Consider the following 21,266-nt stretch of genomic DNA (forward strand, 5'->3'; position numbering starts at 1 on the left):
AAAGGGCTCCTCCCTCCCTTTTGAATCTGCTCCACCAACCATGCCTCCATCCTTCAGTCACCTTCCAGAGGATCACTTGCTGCTTCTCCGCCATGAAGTCGCAGCTCTCTTGGCCAAGGGAGCTATAGAAACGGTCCCTGTGCCCGAAGTGGGTCGTGGTTGTTATTCCCGCTATTTTCTGATACCAAAAAGGGACAAGGGCTTATGTCCTATCCTAGACCTTTGGGACCTAAACTACTTCCTCAAGAAGGAGAAATTCAAAATGCTCACTCAGGCTCAGGTTCTGTCTGCCTTAGATAAGACTACCGAAGGTAAGTAACTTGTTTGTCAGTTACTACTGCTGTTGTAGTAAGTAACTTATTCTTATTGTTGCATTAATGTATTTGATAGTTGTTAGCTTTCAGTAACTTTTTTAGAGGTACTTTCAATACATTATTGTGTTTGATAAATGTTTCTACTTTTTAAGGTATTTTGATGCAGTGCAGGCAAAAGAACAACGACGACAGCAAAGATTACGAGTGCATACAAGTTATGATGTTGAAAACGGTGAATTCCTATGCCCTCTCTGTGAATGTTTAAGTAACACAGTTATTCCCTTGCTTCCTCCACCAATACACTTATATAACAGGTTAGTTTGCTTTCATTAATTTATTTTTCCTATGAAGTTGGAAAACGCAATAAGCTTTGTTAACTCAACCTAATTCTTATCTCATTTGTCTCAGTCATTGAATCATTAAGAACAGTTAGTGAAATTAAGAATATTATTGATTGTTAAAGCATTGTTTTTTCCTGTTAGAAATCACGCTGGCTTAAGTCAGACCACAATGGTATTTGTTGTCCTGCACACAAATATTTTCTCCAAGAAGTTTGGGACAGCATTTAATGTTTTGGGAAATGTGTGAATATTTGTAAATAAATTTCAGCTATACAAACATATATAAAGGTAATAATTAGACTTATTATTGTAAGAGACTGCATTGTACACACCGAAACGTAAATGTCTCTTTGAACTTGACCACTGCAGAGCTTTGGTGAGCCCTAACTAAATCATCCAGGTAAGACAAAATATAATTTGCAATCATACAGAAGGGAGAGGCTATCTGTGAAGTTAGAATCTATAACCTTTAAACAAATTAAAAGAACCAGTTTGTAAGAACTGTTTTAGCTCAGTACAATACTACACAATATCTTTTCAGAACTGTTGAGTTTGAAGTCACCTGGTATTGGAAAGACTTCAAGTCTATCAACAGTTGCACTTGTGCTGCTTTTGTGAGAAAGAGGTTTGACCTTTGAGTAACTGCAGATCGTTAGGGGCAAGGATTTTGTTTTTAAAGGATGTTTCAGTGCTTGTGGATACAACTTTAATGAAGACGTCTTCCAACCTTAAAACTGACCCACATTTCAACTTGCTAACTGTACAATTCTCTTATGGTGTTAGCTACCAATTATATGGTAATTAAAAAGAGCAGTCCATTTTAAGTGTAATTGTAGCTAATGATGGTTGCTTGACATTAGGGTTGTTCCTAGGTCGGTGTAAGGCATCTGTTCTCCATTGCGAATCAACCACTTATGTTTCCCTAACTTCCATGCATAGAACTTGGTTGGTGGTAAGTAGGAAGGATGTTTTCAAAACATGTCTGAAGGTTAAATATTTTCACCATCTTCTGATGATTGCTGAGAAGTATGTAAAATGATGTTGAGAATTTCTTAGTTGAGATCATAGGATAATAAGTTGCACTAAATGTCGGAGAGTTGTCATAATGCCATGGCTTAATGAACGAGTCACTGAAATGCAAAATGTCCCTGTATGAATGAACAGTTGTGTATACTTAAGTAACAATTAGTAGCCCTTTATTAATTGTCCTCCACATTGGTCAGTTTTGCCTTGTTTGATCTTCACTACTTAAAACTTTAGGTGTATGTTGGCCAGAGTTGTAATCTCGAAAACACAACATACACATAGAGTAGACTTTTGGTTAACCCCTTTCCTCGTGGTTGGATGGCTTTCTTGTCTACCTCACTTTCTTCTACCTAATTCCATTGATTTCCTCACTGTTTATGTGCTTGTCCCACCAAGTAGCTTTTACAGTTTATAGCGTTCCAGTTGGATAACATATCTTTCAACTACTGATGTCATTAAGTTGCTTGGAACTATATTCTCTCCCCTCCGTTCTCATTTCTTCTCCCGTCGTCTGCATCATGTTTCCTCTCCAACCACCACCTCATTTTTTAACATGATTTCCCCCCACTGTGCTGGTAGCAGGTGGTCATCTTCAAATTTTTTTTTGTTTTGTTTTAGCATTTGAGGATGGCCACCTGAGTGTGCGCATACATGTGTGGTTAGAACGTTGAATGGCTTTGTTATTTTAAAAATCCCTTTCCCGATACACACATGTCCATGGTGGCCATCTTTCAACATGATTTATTAAATCAAACCAAAATGCGTTCAGAGATGGCCACTTTGGATGCGTCCATCCACAGTGACCATCTTTGAGCGGCATTTGTTAAAACATTCAAGTACATTTGAAGATGGCTACTGTGGAATCAAATGCATCTGTAGTGGCCATCATTGAATGCATTTAGTGATGTTATAAAATCAGTTCTAGGTTAGCTGCCACGGATGAACGCACACTCTTGTGGAAGTTATCTAAGCCAAAAAAAATGTTAAACCCATTGGTTTTCACTGCCAAGATGTTTGGCTTTACCATTGCTTTTTTTTTTCTTTTTTTCTTTTTTTATACGTATGAATGTACAGTCAAGTAGGGCAGTTATCAATAATTGATCTACAATTATGGATACTGGTAATGCAGCAGATTTGTTACCATTGAGGGTCTGATCAATTCCGTTTTTAAGAGTTTCCTAAAATGCATGTGGGTTGAGTTCTATTCAAAAGAAGGGGTAGGGAGCATTTCACAGTCTTTAGGCTTGCAAATCTAGAGCTCTGCCTCCATGTTTAATCCAACCCAATGAAAGTTGATAAATCAGTTTATCATCCAATCAGGTGAGGTTTCTAACTCAAGTGTAGAATGGAGCTACACAGCATTTTATTTGAGCTTTTTTGAGTGATTTAACACATTGCTAAAGGCTGCTGCGAGCAAGTCACATCTTCCGTTTTGATAATTTTAAAATAAATTTACAGAATTTTTAATCTCCGTAATCTGTTCTATCCGAATATTACGGTTAATGTATTGCATTCTTGTAGAATAGGCTGTCTTTAATTTCAAATAAGTGAAAAGGTGGGACATTTAAAAAGACCCTTTTGGTTTACGAACTGCGTCTCTCCATTGTATTTTCAGTAAATTTCAACTATAATTCCTATTATTCTGCCTCTTTCATCCACCACCACACTCTTCCTGCCCCTTTATGTCAGTGTTGCTGGTTCTTTCTCATCCCTTATTTCTCGGTTTGTCACTGTTTTTCTGCCGTTCTCTACCTCCTCCTGTCTCCATTTGGGGCTGCCTCTCTTGCTATTGGTCACCGGCTGTTGATGAAAAATAAGTCCGGCCCCAAAGAGTGTCGACAATCCCCACCTACAACCATCAACTCAGTTTAAGCAAGCGAGGGTGCTAAAGCGGCCTTATCTGTGACAGTGCTTTACCCTTGGCCTTGTATCTCTTCCTTGTGCTAAACAACATTTCCCCAGTTTTGTTTACAGAACTTGATTGGGAATTTAATGCAGAGTTTTAGAAAGGAGCTTTAACATGTTACTGGAAGACTGTTGTTTGCTGGGGAGATTGGAGAGGGGGTCACTTGGGTGCGGGACTAAGGGGTTCATCTTACGTAATGGGCATTCAGTGACTGAAAAACTGAATCCTCTCATGTGATAGGTCTTATACATATATTTATTGCTCGCAAAGCTTGTTTCTGTTTCGTTGTTAGCATCCGTTGCTGTAAACTCAGTAAAAATGACTTATGGAAAAGGAAAAAAATAGATGTTTCCATAAGCATTCTCTCCTTGATTGTCGACGCTTCTCCTGGAAACCTGTTAAGTGCATGACCTGATTAGCAGGGAGCTTCCGCAGAAATCAATGTTACTTTTTGAAGAATATACATTGTTCAAACACAATCTGAGTAGCTTTTATTTTAGATGGTACCTACCCTGCATTCCTAATATGAAATGTGAAATGAAGAACCTCTGAGTAGGATACTATGTAAACAACTTTTACTGGAAATGTCGAATTGTTAAAGAAATCATTCCAACATTTGATTGCAAAGGGATTCAGTTTGTGGTAATTTACCTTTATTGCTCAAGTACCTAAACCTATACTCTTTAAATGGTACGATTGGATTAGTTCATATGAAGCTAAGGTCTTGATGTAATGTAAAAAATGTAATCAGTATAACCAAAAACTATGAGTACCTGAGATGAGATACACAATATGTACACCGTTGGTTTTATTTTAGCAATATGAACAGGCATGTCATTTTGAGAATTTTTGTGTCTGAGCAAGATATGTTTTGGGGCTTTCTGTTTGGAAAAGCTTCAAATGTATTCCTCAAACTATAATGATTATACAGTAAACTTTCCTAAACGTGGGTATGCTAAAACACATGGCTGGCCACTGTCCACCAGCCCAAAACAAACACGGACAAAACCATTACTTTTCCTGCTGGGATATATGTTTTTCGTCTTTAAACAACATTTTTTTAAATGTATAATTCGTTCTCTATCCAGACTGTGCTTTTCGATGTAGTAAAGAAATTGCAAGGATAATTTGGTGGATTTTTAATCGACTTGTTCATCATATTAAGATAAGACATATGATGATAGCATTTGAAACTCTAGCTTTAGTTGCCAGATTTTTGTAAACACAAAATAGTCCCTTTCACAAACGCCACTGATATTGTAGTAATGAACATCAAAGCAATGGTCTGAGGATTTTTACCATTCCATCAGATGAAGCCTGATAATATTTTTCATAAGTCTGCGGGAGACCTACTTTGCTGAGTAAGAGAAATGGGAGTGGGTGGGGAACAGGGAAAGGAATAAGAGATGAAGAGAATGGAATATTGAGAGAAATTAAATATTGGAAGGTAGAGAGACATGAGGTGGAAAGATATGTGAGGCAGGGTGAGAAGTGAGCGTTCTCACGCTGTCCATTTACATCTTAAACTTCAATAACATGCCCAATTGTTGGGCGGGTCAGGACTAGTGTTAACGTCTTTTTAATAAAACAGTATGTCTCAAGATAAGGTACAAAACCAGCATATCATAAATATAGGTGAACAAGAAAGAACTAACTCCATAAGTGAGTTCCAGGATGAAATTTGGAAATTTACAAAGAGTTAGTCCAAAAATTCAAAAGGTACAATATAAAAGTAGTAAAGTGCAAATGCAGCAAAATTTCATTAAAATGCATGAAATCAATGCCATAAATGTTCTCGGTAACAGTACAATACTGAATAATAGGCAAAATGAAGAATAGACTTAGTCTCAGCTATGCGGCAAAATCAGTAAGAAATCGGAGCACAACCCTAGTAGAATAGGAAATGTCTCTGGTTCACCCCAAATTTGGTCTTTATAGACAATTTCCCCAGAGAACAGTATGAAAAGTACAGAATCACTGACTTGTGAGCAAAGAAATATATTTTCAACAAATCAGAATACAGAATGTAAAATCGTCATACAGCCCTGCCACCTAAGCACTAACCCACAACATAAATATTGATTGAGAGGGGTTGAAATTACACCATTCGGAGGTGTCATAACAAACTAGTTGCCTAAAAACAGTGAACCATCGTGAATGAATGTAATATTGAGTACAAGTGGAAGATCCTTGAAATACTTTTACATTAGTGAGCCTTCTTTGAGAATAGTGTCATTCAGAAATAAGCAAACATGATTTGGTTGACTATGTGCAGCAGAAATAAACAGTGAATTTGACATCCATTTTGGACAAGATGGTGTTGCGGCCTGGCTGGTGTCTAGTTAACATAATTCAGGAAAAAGCACTTTTACAGGTCATATCAAAATCGTTTCAATATCAATAGCTCAATGTCAGTGTACATATATAATTTTGAGCTTAGAATTCTTGCTGCGCACACTATTAAGAAACACACTCTTGATTAATACATAAGAGCTCCCTTGTAAGGTACAGAGAGAATGGTGAGGTAGCTAGGAAGAAAGATACTAAGAGGTTGACAGGTTTTAAATTGAGGAATTGAGTGCTCGAGATAGGGAAAAGGAAATGTGTAGAGGAGAGGAATTGGTATTGAAACTGGAGCAGTAGAAGGATAGATGCATGGTTTAAAAGGAGTTGAGCCAGAGATACAGCTAGAGAAATGATGTAATGAGAAGTATAGATCAATTCAAGCTAGAAAGAGGTAGAGGATACACAATTTAATGTTATAGAAAGACAGATCAGTTTAAGAGAGTAGTGAGGCGGAAGTAAAGATTGGTAATGAATAAAAAGAGATGGGTTGTAATGAGAGAAGATGTGAAGCAGAGGGAGATAAGATTACATAAGTAAAGAGAGGGAAGTGAGAGACCTTTTATGGGGTGGAGACAGCGAGGTAAATAAAGAGATGTATAAAGAGAGGTAGAGAAATAAAATAAGAGAGACATGACACAGAGAAATTATTTTAAATTGAATTTTCTCCAACTGATTGGGCGCATGATGGTTGTAACTGGGAAGGACTGGCAGGCTCACTAAGCTTATAGGAATCTCACAAGCCTGGCTGTCAAAATAAAGAAAAGAAAATGTTTTAATGCACAATGTATTTTACAGTTGGATAATCACTGCCCATATCACTTTCCTAGGGACCATCTTGAAAGGTGGGGCCCTGCGCAATCTCCCACTCTTTAAAAAAAAAAAAAAACTCTGTGACAACGAAATAAGCAACATTGAGCTGCTCGCAAATTTCAAAATCGAGATTGCTCTTTCGTTGTTCTGTGAAAAAATAATGATTGCATTATAATTGCAAAGTCAGTTAGCTTAAAAATCCACTGCGTACTTCGTTGTAGTGATCATCGTCGTGCTTTGGAGTTAATACAAGCCCTTCCACACTCAGCTTCACATATGGACTTAGCCGTGGCACAAATAATGTTCTCTGATGATGATCTGGTCGGTTCATTTATGGTAATGCTTTTAATTTCTTTAATAGATTAGACTTTTCCATACAGCCAAATCTTGGTGAATGGCTTGAATCAGTTTCGCAGCAAATCAAGGCCATGCATCTATTTCAAGAGAAAAAAAACTGCAGTAAGTAGTGATTTCTACTTAGACCACATATTGTTTTTTCCAATTGTTAGATTGGTAACTGTTTCTCTCTCGATGCCGCCTTTGGCCATTTTATTTTTGCAGATGAATCGTCTAATACACCTGCAAATATGGAGGAACTTCAGCTACCAGAAGCATTCAGGCCCGATTTCAAACCAAAGTATGTATTTCTGATAGTAAACAGTCATTTATCTTCATACATGTATATCTGATTGTATTTTACATAAGCCTTGTGGCATCCGAGTTGCATTGAGATTGGTCTTCCCCTGGTCTGTTAGGTGAAAATACCAATAATATCATATTCCCTGTACTGTGGTATCAGTGTTCCTTAACACTGATGGTCCATGGACCATTGAAGTGTGTACTTTTTCTGTATGAAGGTGTGCATTCAAAATTTAAAATATTAATTTCAAAGTACATAGTGGTGTTGTGGCGTGTGTTGTTTTCTTTGTGACAAAATGAATGACCAAATAAACTCATAATCCGGTAAAGAAACTGTGCTAGCCGCAGGACTGAGGGTGTGACAGTAAACCTGGTTTTATCATAAAAAGCAGAGGACTTAACTATTTCTGTGTGACTCGTCGAAGTATAGAGAATTATTTATTTGTACTAAACTCAAGAGGCCAATATATTTTCCTCTGAAAATATAGCATGGAGGCTAACTGGACACAAATAAATAAAAAATAATCTATTGGTAGCATTTAGGTGAGTAATTGTTTTGGTATTATGCTGCTGCCATTGAAGATAGAGGAATTAAATGAGCATTAGCCAAGCCTGTTGATTAGGTTGTGATTTATTCTTTTCACTGTCAGTGCTAACACATGCAAGCAACATTTGTGCATGACCGTATTTGTAGGCTGGTTTATTAATTATAGACCTACGGTGTAGGAAGTTGGGTCTGTATATACTATCTCAAAGTGAGAGAGAGTGTGCACAGGGACCTAGGGTTCTCCTTAGAGGTAGATAGTGGCAACATTAGGTAATACTAATGCTCTTTTTTGTGTGTAGTGTGGTCGAACAGTAGACTTATCAGACGGTAGTGTTAAGCATTTGTTGTACACACACAGGCAATAAATGAGAAAACACACTCAAAGACTTAACTCCAGGCCAATAGGTTTCTGTATAAAGAAAAATATTATTTTCTTAATTTATTTTACAACCACAAGATTAAACTTTTAGGCAAGTACATCAATTGTAAGGTACTTCACACAGGTAAGTATAGAACTTTGATTTAAAACAGTAGTATACACAGTTTTTGTAAAAATGGCAAATATCAACAGTTCCTGGGGGAAGGTCAATACTGGTTAGTTTCTTAGGTAAGTAAAGCACTTACAAGTTCAGTCTCCTGGGCGTAGGCAGCCCACCGTTGGGGGTTCAAGGCAACCCCAAAGCCACCGCACCAGCAACACGGGCCGGTCAGGTGCAGAGGTCAAATGAGGGCCCAAATAACATAGGTGCCTATGGAGAACAGGGTTGCTCCGGTTCCAGTCTGCTAACAGGTAAGTACCTGCGTCCTTGGGGAGCAGACCAGGGGGGTTTTGTAGAGCACTGCGGGGGACACACACAGGGCACACAGAATATACCCTCAGCAGCACAGGGGCGGCCGGGTGCAGTGTACAAAGTAGGTGTCGGGTTTGTCGTTGAAAACAATGGTGGGACCTGGGGGTCACTCTGGCGATGCGTGCACAGCACAGGGGGGCTTCTCGGGCCAGCCACCGACTGGGCTAGGGTGAGGGTCGCCTGCTGGCTACTCCTGCACTGGTAGGTGGTTCCTCTCGGTCCTGGGGGCTGCGGGTGCAGTGCTGGGTCCAGGCATCGGGTTCCTTTGTTACCAGGCAGTCGCTGTCAGGGGGAGCCTCTGGATCCTCTCTGCAGACGTCACTGTGGGGGTGCAGGGAGGTCGACTCAGGGTGTCCACGTCGTTGAAGTTGACTGGGAGTCCTCTCTGCAGTGTTGGTTGTTCTGAACTTGAGCCGGAGGCGTTGGGTGCAGAGTTTGAAGACTCACACTTCTGGCAGGAAGTAGAGTCTCTTTAAAGTTACTTTCTATGGTGTTGTTTCTGGACAGAGCTGCTGTCCTCTGTAGTTCTTAGTCCTTTAGGTGCAGGTCAGTCCTCTGAGTCCTCAGAGGTCGCTGGACCCGCTGGATGTGTCACTGTGCAAGTTCTTTACGTCTGGAGACAGGCCGGTAGAGCGGGGGCCAAGTCAGTTGTTGTCTCCATCGTCTGTGGGGCTTTCAGGTCAACAGTCCTTCTTCTTTCTTCAGGTTACAAGAATCTGATTTTCTGGGTTTAGGGTCGCCCTTAAATACTCAATGTAGGGGAGTGTTTAGGTCCGGGGGCAGTAGCCAATGGCTACTGTCCTTGAGGGTGGCTACACCCTCTTTTTGCCTCCTCCCTGTGGGGAGGGGGGCACATCCCTAATCCTGTTGGGGGGAATCCTCCAAAGCAAGATGGAGGATTTCCTAAGGCAAGGGTCACCTCAACTCAGGACATCTTAGGGCTGTCATGACTGGAGGGTGACTCCTCCTTGTTTTTTTTATTATCTCCGCTGGACTTGCTGCAAAAAAGTGGGGGCTGTGTCCTGGGGTGGGTGCAGGACGTTGGCTCTGTATATACTATTTCAAAGTAATAAATAGTGTGCACGGTCCAAGGGTTCCCCTTAGAGGTAAGATAGTGGCAAAAGTAGATAATTCTAATGCTCTATTTTGTGGTAGTGTGGTCGAGCAGTAGGCTTATCCGAAGGTAGTGTTAAGCATTTGTTGTACACACACAGGCAATAAATGAGGAACACACACTCAAAAACTTACTCCAGGCCAGTAGGTTTTTATATAGAAAAGTATATTTTCTTCATTTATTTTAAGAACCACAGGTTCAAGATTTACAAGTAATACTTCAAATGAAAGGTATTTCACTTAGGTACGTTAGGAGCTTTGAATAATCACAATAGCATGTACAGTTTTGGCAAAAATGGCAATAAGCTATTTTAAAAGTGGACACTGCAAAACTCAACAGTTCCTGGGGGAGGCAAGTAGAGGTTAAGTTCACAGGTAAGTAAAACACTTGCAGGTTTCAAAGTTGGTTCCAAGGTAGCCCACCGTTGGGGGTTCAAGGCAACCCCGAAGTTACCATACCAGCAGCTCAGGGCCGGTCAGGTGCAGAGGTCAAAGAGGTGCCCAAAACACATAGGCTTCAATGGAGAACAGGGGTGCCCCGGTTACAGTCTGCCAGCAGGTAAGTACCCCTGTCCTCTGGGGCAGACCAGGGGGGTTTTGTAGGGCACCGGGGGGGACACAAGCAGGCACAGAAAGTACACCCTCAGCGGCACAGGGGCGGCTGGGTGCAGAGTGCAAACAGGCGTCGAGTTTTGTATAGAAAGCAAAGGGGAGACCCTGGGGTCTCTTTAACGATGCTGGCAAGTACAGGGGGGGGCTCCTCAGGGTAGCCACCACCTGGGCTAGGCAGAGGGTCGCCTGGGGGTCGCTCCTGCACTGGAGTTCGGTTCCTTCAGGTCCTGGGGGCTGCGGGTGCAGTGCTGGTTCCAGGCATCGGGTCCCTTGTTACAGGCAGTCGCGGTCAGGGGGAGCCTCTGGATTTCCTTTGCAGGTGTCGCTGTGGGGACTCAAGGGGGTCGTCTCTGGCTACTCACGGGCTCGCAGTCGCCGGGGAGTCCTCCCTGTAGTGTTGGTTTTCCGCAGGTCGAGCCGGGGGCGTCGGGTGCAGAGTGGAAAGTCTCACGCTTCCGGCAGGAAACATGAAGTCTTTAAAGTCATTTCTTTGTTGCAAGAAAGTTGCAGATTGTTGAACAGGGCCGCTGTTCACTGGAGTTTCTTGGTCCTTGGTTGCACGACAGTCCTCTGAGGCTTCAGAGGTCGCTGGTCCCTGTTGGATGTGTCGCTGTTGCAGTTTTCTTCGAAGTTGGGAGACAGGCAAGTAGGGCTGGGGCCAAAGCAGTTGTCGTCTCCGTCTTCACTGCAGGGCTTCAGGTCAGCAGTCCTTCTTCTGGTTAAGGGTGCAGGAATCTAGTTCCTAGGTTCTGGGGAGCCCCTAAATACTGAATTTAGGGGTGTGTTTAGGTCTGGGAGGGCAGTAGCCAATGGCTACTGTCCTTGAGGATGGCTACACCCTCCTTGTGCCTCCTCCCTGTGGGGAGGGGGCACATCCCTAATCCTATTGGGGGAATCCTCCATCCACAAGATGGAGGATTTCTAAAAGAAAGAGTCATCTCAGCTCAGGACACCATAGGGGCTGTCCTGACTGGTGGGTGACTCCTCCTTGTTTTTCTAATTATCTCCTCCAGCCTTGCCGCCAAAAGTGGGGGCAGTGGCCAGAGGGGCGGGCATCTCCACTAGCTGGGATGCCTTGTGGCGCTGTAACAAAGGGGGTGAGGTGAGCCTTTGAGGCTCACTGCCAGGTGTTACAGTTCCTTCAGGGGGAGGTGAGGAGAATCCCCACCCAGTACAGGCTTTGTTCCTGGCCACAGAGTGACAAAGGCACTCTCCCCATGTGGCCAGCAACATGTCTGGTGTGTGGCAGGCTGGCAGAAACTAGTCAGCCTACACTGGAAGTCGGGTATGTTTTCAGGGGGCATCTCTAAGATGCCCCCTGGGTGTATTTTACAATAAATTGCACACTGGAATTAGTATGCATTTATTGTGCTGAGAAGTTTGATACCAAACTTACCAGTTTTCAGTGTAGCCATTATGGAACTGTGTTTGACAAACTCACAGACCATATACTCTTATGGCTACCCTGCACTTACAATATCTAAGATTTTGCTTAGACACTGTAGGGGCATAGTGCTCATGCACCTATGCCCTCACCTGTGGTATAGTGCACCCTGCCTTAGGGCTGTAAGGCCTTCTAGAGGGGTGACTTACCTATGCCACAGGCAGTGTGAGGTTGGCATGGTACTCTAAGGGGAGTGCCATGTCGACTTAGTCATTTTCTCCCCACTAGCACACACAAGCTGTGAAGCAGTGTGCATGTGCTGAGTGAGGGGTCCCTAGGGTGGCATAAGATATGCTGCAGCCTTTAGAGACCTTCCCTGGCATCAGTGCCCTTGGTTCCAGGGGTACCAGTTACTAGGGACTTACCTGAGTGCCAGTTGTGGAGACAAAGGTACAGTTTAGGGAAAGAACACTAGTGCTGGGGCCTGGTTAGCAGGGTCCCAGCACACTTTCAAATCATAACTTAGCATCAGCAAAGTCAAAACGTCAGGGGGTAACCATGCCAAGAAGGCATTTCCTTACAGCCGGCATCTCCACTAGCTGTAGTGCCCTGGGGCATTGTAACACGATGCCTGATCCTTTGAGGCTCACTCCTGGGTGTTACAGGTCCTGCAGGGGGGAGGTGTGAAGCACCTCCACCCAGTGCAGGCTTTGTTTCTGGCCTCAGAGAGCACAAAGGCTCTCACCCCAGGGGATCAGAAACTAATCTCAGTGGCACGCTGGCACAGACCAGTCAGCCCTGCACTGAATGTTTGGGTAAAGTACAGGGGGCATCTCTAAGATGCCCTCTGTGTGCATTTTTTAATAAATCCCACACTGGCATCAGTGTTGGTTTATTGTGCTGAGAAGTTTGATACTAAACTTCCCAGCATTCAGTGTAGTCATTATGGTGCTTTGGAGTTAGTAATGAAAGACTTCCAAACCATATACTCAGCATGGCTACCCTGCACTTACAATGTCTACGAATTGACTGTAGTGGCGTAGTGCTCATGCAGCTATGCCTTCACCTGTGGTATAGTTAACCCTGTCTTAGGGCTGTAAGGCCTGCTAGCGGGGTGTTTACCTATGCCACAGGCTGTGGTTTGTGGGCATGGCACTCTGAGGGGAGGGCCATGTCGACTTTCTTTTCTCCCCATAAGCACACACAAGCTGCAAAGCAGTGTGCATTTACTGAGTGAGGGGTCCCTGAGGGTGGCACATTACATGCTGCAGCCCTTAGGGACCTTCCCTGGCCACAGGGCCCTTGGTACCAGGGATACCTTTTTACAAAGGACTTAACTGTGTGCCAGGACTGTGCCAATTATGGGAACAGAGGTTCAGTTTTAGGGAAAGAACACTGGTGCTGGGGCCTGGTTAGCATTGCCCCAATACACTGTCAATCAAAGCTGGCATCAACACTAGGCAAATAGTGGGGGCTGACTTTGCTAACAGTGGCATTTTCCTACAGTCAACACACAAGCAGTAGGTTTTCAGGGGGCACTCTAAGGTGCCCTCTGGGTGCATGTATTAAGAAATCCATCACTGGATTCACTGAGGGTTTATTAATAAATGTTTGATAACCATGTAGCTGGGGAACTCGTATTGACCAGTGTCCTGCACATGTACTTAAAATGGCTTCCCTGTCATCTTACTATGTCTAAGAATGGACAAAGATATATAAGGGAAATATCTGTTCATGGAGATGTGTCCTTGTAGGAAAGTACCCTCTTTCTTGGTGTGGTTACCCCCATTTTCTGCCTGTTGTCCATGTGTTTGGCTGTGTCCACTGGGACCTTGCGAACCAGGACCCCAGTGGTTATTCGGTCTCCCTTGAAACCTGTTAACCATTCCTTTTTCTCCCTACATTTGGCATACTGGTGCCCCCATGTAAGTCCCTAGTATATGGTACACAGGTACCCAGTGCATTGAGGTACCAGGGGATCCCCATGGGCTGCAGCATGTATTATGCACCAGCATGTATTATGCACCCATGGGGAGCCCATGCACAGTGTTCTGCAGGCCTGCCATTGCAGCTGGCATGAAAGGGTGCATGCACCTTTTTTCACCATAGGTCACTGCACCAGGTCACTATGTCAACCCTATGGCAGGCCCTCCTAGCCGAGAAGGGCAGATTGCAAGTACCTGTGTGTGAGGGCACCCCTGTACTAACAGAGGTGCTCCTACGAACTCCAGTGCCCTTTTCTTGGACTTTGTTAGTGCGGGGATGTCATTTTACGTATGTACTGGACATAGGTCACTCCCTATGTGCAGCTACATAATGGTAACTCCGAACCTAGGCACGTTTGGTATCAAACATGTCGGAATCATGACCCAATACAGTTGTCAGTATTGGAAGTATGATTCCATGCACTCTGGGGGCTCCTTTGAGGACCATCAGCATTGCTATCACCAGTCTTACAGGGTGTTTCAGGCAGCTCCAGCTGCTGCCACCCTTCAGACAGGTTTCTGTCCTCCTGAACAGGTCAAGCCCAGGAAGTCAGAAGAAAGGATTTCCTTTAAGAGAGGGGGGTCGACTCTGCGGAGGTCATTGGTGCCGTAGTCGCCGTGATGACGTCGGGAGTAGTACATAAAGTCCGCATCAGCGAAGTGACGTCAGTTCTTTTCTTTCTGCGACACGCGCTGATTGGGAGAGAGCTACCCTGGTCTCTTTTTTGACCGATTTCGACCCTTTTTTTTATTTATTTTTTTGGTGCATCGAGATGTCCCAGAAGACCAGTTTCAAGCCATGCTAGGACTGTCACCTCATGATGTCGGTGACGGATCTGTATCGGGTCTGTTTGTGGTGCTCGGAGCACAACCATGACCCGAAGTGGTGCTCCGAGTGCCGGGCCATGCACCCGAAGGCCTTGAGGGAGTGGTCCCTCAAGCTCATGGCGGCCTGGCGCTTGACTCCATGTAGGTCCCGGTCTCACTCGAAAGGAAGGTCTTGAGACCACTCGTGGGGCCACCACCTTTCTTCTTCCTCTGTCTTCGGGCCCAGATAAAAAGTAATCAAAGCGGTCCCGTTACCCTTCAACTTCACCTCATCGCTCGGCTGATCCGACGAGTCGGAACAGCGTCGGCCGACTCCGTCTCCGTCTTCGATTGGGCCTACTCACCTCAGGTCTTATTGTGTCCCTTTTTCTTATGAGTACGAATTGAGGGAATGATTGGAGGGGTCCCTGGACCCTTATGAATACCAGGATGGCCCTAATTTGGACTGGGCACAGGGGTTGGGCAAGGCCAGTGGCCTGGACACTTCTCCAGACGCTGGCATGCTGTCTCCTTCTATTGTGGCTATGGTGGAGGGAGCGCCTTATTCCATGGTGGTCAGTAGGGCGGCTGAGGTCCTTGGCCTTGAGCTGCCTACTATTCACGTCAGGTAAAAACTCCTGACGGAGGTGCTTCAGCCAGGGGATTCCACCTCTGAAAACCTTCTACCATTCAGTGAAGCCCTCAATGATGTACTGAAGGGTACTTGCTCCAGACCCAACACAGGGGCTCCTGTGAACAGGAGTATTGCACGCCACCATCAGCCCTCCCCGAACGTCCCTAAATTCCTGTCCCAACACCCCACTCCTGAGTCTTGCCATGCAGGCTTCGTCTTACTTGGGCGCATTCCCTTCTGCACCCCCGGTTAGGGAATCAAAAAGGCTGGAACAATTTGGGAAGATGTTTTCTTTCTCCAGTCTGGCTCTGGGGTCCACGAACACCGCATGCCTTTTGGGCTGCTATACCTACTCTCTGTGGGATACTGTTGCACAAGGTCTGCCGCAGATACTGGAGGAGGCCCGTGCTATAGTCTCCCAAGCTGTCACCGATGGGAGATATGCGGCGAAGTTCATGATCAGATGTGGGCTGGACAAGACCGTCTCTCCAGGTAGATCGGTTGTGACGACGGTGGCCTTGAGGCGCCACTCCTGGTTGAGTACATCTGGTTTTTCGGGGGATGTCCAACAGACCCTTAAGGACATGGCATTTGATGGCTCCCGTCTTTCTGGAGAGAAGGCAGGCTCGGCTTTGGAGAGGTTAAAGGACTCCCGGGCTACTACTCAGTCCCTTTGCCTTTTCACTACCCCTTTTCCCCAACAGCACGCCTATCGCCCCTTTTGTGGCCAAGGAAGGGCCTCCTGTCGCGTTGCCATCCCAGCCACCATGCCACCCATGCTGTTCATCCGCCGCGTGGCCAGAGACGCAGAATTCCAAATGAGTGTGGGACAGAGAACTAGAGGTCTGTCTAGTCCAGCCCTGCTCCCACTGCAGCTTCCAAACCCTCTTAGTCTGTCTCCTCACACGTGTTCAGTTGGCAGCCGGATTTGCCATGACCTGCCCCACTGGGAAACCATCACTACGGACAGGTGGATTTTGCACTTAGTTCGAAAGGGCTACTCCCTTCCCTTCGAATGTGCCCCACCAGCCATGCCTCCATCAATCAGCCAACTTCCGGAGGATCATTTGGCACTTCTCCACCAGGAAGTCGCAGCTCTCTTGGCGAAGGGAGCCTTAGAGAACGTCCCTGTGGCAGAAGTAGGTCGTGGTTGTTATTCCCGCTACTTTCCGGTGCCGAAAAAGGACAAGGGCTTACGTCCTATCCTAGACCTTCGGGACCTCAATTACTTCCTCAAGAAGGAGAAATTCAAAATGCTTACCCTGGCTCGGATCCTGACTGCCTTGGACCCAGGAGACAGGATGGTAGCGTTGGACTTGCAGGACCCTTATTTCCACATTCCCATCTTGCCTGCCCACAGTCGTTACCTGCAATTCATGGTAGGTTACGAGCACTATCAGTTTACCGTGCTCCCCTTCGGCCTTTCCAGCACCCCATTTGTCTCCACAAAAGGGATGGCGCTAGTTGCAGCTCATCTGCGCAGGTTAGAAGTTTCAGTCTTCCCCTACCTAGACGACTGGCTGTTGAAGGCAGACTCGCCCCAGAAAGTCGTCTTCCACCTTCAGACTACGGCGAGCCTCCTACACACGCTGGGGTTCACTATCAGCATGCCAAAGTCACACCTGATTCCCTCTCAGATGCTCCCTTTCTTCAACACTGTTCTGGACACAGTGCAGTTTCAGGCTTATCCTCCCGAAAAGCGAGTCCAAGATATTCAGGCTATGATTCCGATCTTTCGGCCTCTGTCTTGGGTTTCGGTGAAACTGACTGTAAGGAAATGCCTCCTTGGCATGGTTACCCCCTGACTTTTTGCCTTTTGTTGATGCCAGTTATGATTGAAAGTGTGCTGGGACCCTGCTAACCAGGCCCCAGCACCAGTGTTCTTTCCCTAAACTGTACCTTTGTTCCCACAATTGGCACAGCCCTGGCACACAGATAAGTCTCTTGTAAATGGTACCCCTGGTACCAAGGGCCCTGATGCCAGGAAAGGTCTCTAAGGGCTGCAGCATGTCTTATGCCACCTTGGGGACCCGTCACTCAGCACATGCACACTGCCTCACAGCTTGTGTGTGCTGGTGGGAACAAAATTACTAAGTCAACATGGCACTCCCCTCAGAGTGCCATGCCCACCTCACACTGCCTGTGGCATAGCTAAGTCACCCCTCTAGCAGGCCTTACAGCCCTAAGGCAGGGTGCACTATACCACAGGTGAGGCCATATGTGCATGAGCACTATGCCCCTACAGTGTCTAATCAGAACCTTAGACATTGTAAGTGCAGGGTAGCCATAAAGAGTATATGGTCTGGGAGTTTATCAGATACAAACTCCACAGTTCCATAATGGCTACACTGAAATTTGGGAAGTTTGGTATCAAACTTCTCAGCACAATAAATGGACACTGATGCCAGTGTGGAATTTACTGTAAAATGCACCCAGAGGGCATCTTAAAGATGCCAGTCCGACTCCTAGTGCTAGGCTGACCAGTCTCTGCCAGCCTGCCACAACCAGACGAGTTTCTGTCCACATGGGGAGGCCAGGAACAAAGCCTGTACTGGGTGGAGGTGCATCTCACCTCCCCCTGCAGGAGCTGTAACACCCGGAGGTGAGCCTCAAAGGCTCATTCCTTTTGTTACAGCACCCCAGGGCATCCCAGCTAGTGGAGATGCCCTCCTCTCCGACCACTGCCCCCACTTTTGGCAGCAAAGCTGGAGGAGATAATGAGTAAAACAAGGATGAGTCACCCACCAGTCAGGACAGCCCCTAAGGTGTCCTGAGCTGAGGTGACCCCTGCCCTTTGAAATCCTCCATCTTGAGATTGGAGGAGTCCCCCAATAGGATTAGGGATGTTCCCCCCTCCCCTCAGTGCGGAGGCACAAAGAGGGTGTAGCTACCCTCCAGGACAGTAGCCATTGGCTACTGCCCCCCCCTGACCTAAACACACCCCTAAATTGAGTATTTAGGGGCACCCATGAACCCAGGTTGCTTAGCTATAACTATGACTACCACTGGTTGTGTGTGTGTGTATATTGTATATGTGTGTGTGTGTGTATATTGTATATGTGTGTGTGTGTGCATATTTTTATATATATATATATATATATATATATGTTCGATGGCATGTGTAGCTGCAGATACATATACTTCTGCCATCTAGTGTTGGGCTCAGAGTGTTTTAAGTTTTTCTTCGAAGAAGTGTTTTCGAGTCACGGGATCGAGTGACTTCTCCTCTTCAGCTCCATTGCGCATGGGCATCGACTCTGTTAGATTGTTTTCTTTCCACCGTCTGGTTCGGACGTGTTTCCTTTCGCTCCGATAGTTTCATACTGAAAACTTTGAAAACGCTTCATCTTTCGTCGGTATATCGATCGGTTTAAATCTTCTATCGACACTTCGGTACCGTCGGAAGAGACATCTCTACTCGCCCTCCGGGGTGCACTTGTCCAACTCGGGCCTGGTCGAGCCGACCGCGTGGAAGCCTCATGGATCGGACTCCATTCCGATTCTGTCCTCAGTGCCACGCCAAATTCCCTTATACAGACCAACACCTCGTCTGTAATCTTTGCCTTTCCCCAGATCATCGGGAAGAAAATTGCAAGGCCTGACGATCCTTCCGATCAAAAAAGACACTTGGGGACAGAAGAGCACGAAGGCTTGAGATGGCGTCAAAAAGCTTCGAACATCTCGACGTCGAAGAAGAAGAGATCATGCAGACAGCAGTCTCCGTTCGAGGATCCGACTCCGACCAGGAATCCGAGGAAGACAGGCAGGTCACGGCAGGACAACACATGAGTACGCCTGCCCCTGTACCATCTCAAAGACTGAAATACAAGGCCTCGGGGACGCCACTGCCGGAAGGCCATGGCTCGACCCGAAAGAAGACACCCGTTGACCAAACCGCCAGTTCGGAACCAAAAAAGGCCACTCCTCTAAAACCATCGGAGTTGACGAAAGGCTCTGTTTCCGACTTGAGCAAGCACCGCTCTTCAGAGTCATAATTTCAGAAATCCCTTTAGGAGCCGAGACCATCCATGACACCATCTTTTTCACTACTGAAAAAGCCAGCTTGAGAGCTGAGAAGAGCAGGTTACACAGCGGAGCATGGACTTTCTAAAATACTCAAAGAAAGCCATAAGACTACTAAGGAGGACTCCCAAGTACAGCCAATACTGGAAGCAATGGACGAAAGGCAATCCAGGATTCATATCCACAAAGAAACTGGCAGAATCTGAACAGCTCCTTCTCTAAAACATAAAAGGAAATTAGCCTTTCAGGAGGAATTGGACACTACACAGCCTCCAGTTAAAGGGCCAAAGCCAAAGGAGAGACCACCACCTCTTCGATTTTCTCCTCCTCATTCTCATCCTCACTCTCTCCACACCTGCATATCTCTCCTCCTACCAGTACTACACCACTGCAGTCACCATCACATTTGTTTGACTCGCAACAAGACAATGTAGACCCACGGGATCTTTCAGATCCAGATCCCATTCCCGACAACGACCCAGACTGCTATCCCTCTAAGCCTTCACCACCTGAGGATAGTACAGGGTACAATCAAGTGTTAGCTAGGGCTGCAGCATACCATAATGCGCACTGAACCGTTGGAGAATGATTTTTTGTTTAATACACTCTCCTCCACGCATACAACATACCAGTTGCTCCCTATGCTTCCTGGCATGGTAAAACATGCTGATCAAATATTTATTGAGCCAGTCAAGGCAAGGATAATAACTCCCAGGGTTGAAAAGAAATATAAGCCACCTCCCTCTGATCCTGTCTATAGAACTCAGCAACTCCCTCCAGACTCAGTAGTTGTAAGCGCTGTCAGATAGAGGGCAAACTCACAGTCATCAGGTGATGCACCCTCACCAGACAAAGAAAGTAGGAAATGTGATGCTGCAGGGAAGAGAGTTGCATCCCAGGCAGCTAATCAATGGAGAATAGCCAACTCACAGGCGTTGTTGGCTAGATATGATAGGGCCCATTGGGGTGCAATGAAAGATATAATTTAGCATCTCCCCAAGGAATATGAAAAAAGGGCACAGCAAATAGTAGAGGAAGGGCAAGCGATCACCAATAATCAGATTAGGTCTGCCCTAGACTCAGCAGACACAGCTGCCAGGCGTGTCAACACGGCCATAGCAATAAGGAGGCATGCATGGCTCTGTTCCTCTGGTTTCAAACCTGAAATCTAACAAGCGGTGTTGAATATGCACTTTTCGGCCCAGAAGTGGACACTGCAATTGAAAAATTGCGTAAGGACTCAGACAACGCAAAAGCTATGGGTGCATTATACACCACACAATACAGGGGATCCTTTCAGAAACCTCAATTTAGCGGTGGATTTAGGGCTCAAATTGCAGAGGCATCCACATCGCAACCAAAACCAGCCTACCAACCTCAATACCAGAGAAGTGGTTTTAAGAGCACATATAGAGGAAAGTATCCCAGAAGTAGAGGGAAGTATCAAACAGCTAAACAAACATCACAGCACACTAAACAGTGGCTTGTTTCATTCCCTTCCACTCCACACCTCCCCTGTGGGAGGAAGACTACAAACGTTCCACACCAATTGGCAAAACATTAATACAGACAATTGGGTACTATCAATTATCCACAGTGGTTATTGCTTAGAATTGATACAAACTCCCCCAATCATTCAACCAAACCACACAAATTATCAGTCAGATCCCTATTACTCAAACAAGCACTAGAACCCGTGCCACAAAATCAAGTAGGGACGGGAGTTTACTCACTATACTTTCTGATTCCCAAAAAGGATAGCACCTAAGGCCAATATTAGATCTCAGGACCCTCAACCTTTACATCCTGTCAGAACACTTTCACATGGTAACGCTCCAGGATGTGATCCCACTACTTCAAAAACACAATTTCATGGCAACATTAGACCTCAAGGATGCGTATTTTCATATACCCATCCATCCGGCACA

At 45.4% G+C, this 21,266-nt stretch overlaps 1 protein-coding gene across 3 annotated transcripts in view; it reads left to right on the forward strand.

Moving 5' to 3' along the window:
* UBR2 (ubiquitin protein ligase E3 component n-recognin 2) overlaps positions 1 to 21,266 on the forward strand; it is a 1,248,744-nt gene that overhangs the window by 877,053 nt on the left and 350,425 nt on the right. For all 3 annotated transcript variants that reach the window (XM_069233963.1, XM_069233965.1, XM_069233964.1), the window contains exons 32-34: positions 467 to 628; positions 7,105 to 7,202; positions 7,305 to 7,380. In XM_069233963.1, coding sequence (XP_069090064.1) covers positions 467 to 628; positions 7,105 to 7,202; positions 7,305 to 7,380 — 336 coding nt within the window. The remainder of the gene's footprint in view (positions 1 to 466; positions 629 to 7,104; positions 7,203 to 7,304; positions 7,381 to 21,266) is intronic.

This window comes from Pleurodeles waltl, chromosome 5, assembly GCF_031143425.1.
Source record: "Pleurodeles waltl isolate 20211129_DDA chromosome 5, aPleWal1.hap1.20221129, whole genome shotgun sequence".
Taxonomy (NCBI): Eukaryota; Metazoa; Chordata; class Amphibia; order Caudata; family Salamandridae; genus Pleurodeles; species Pleurodeles waltl.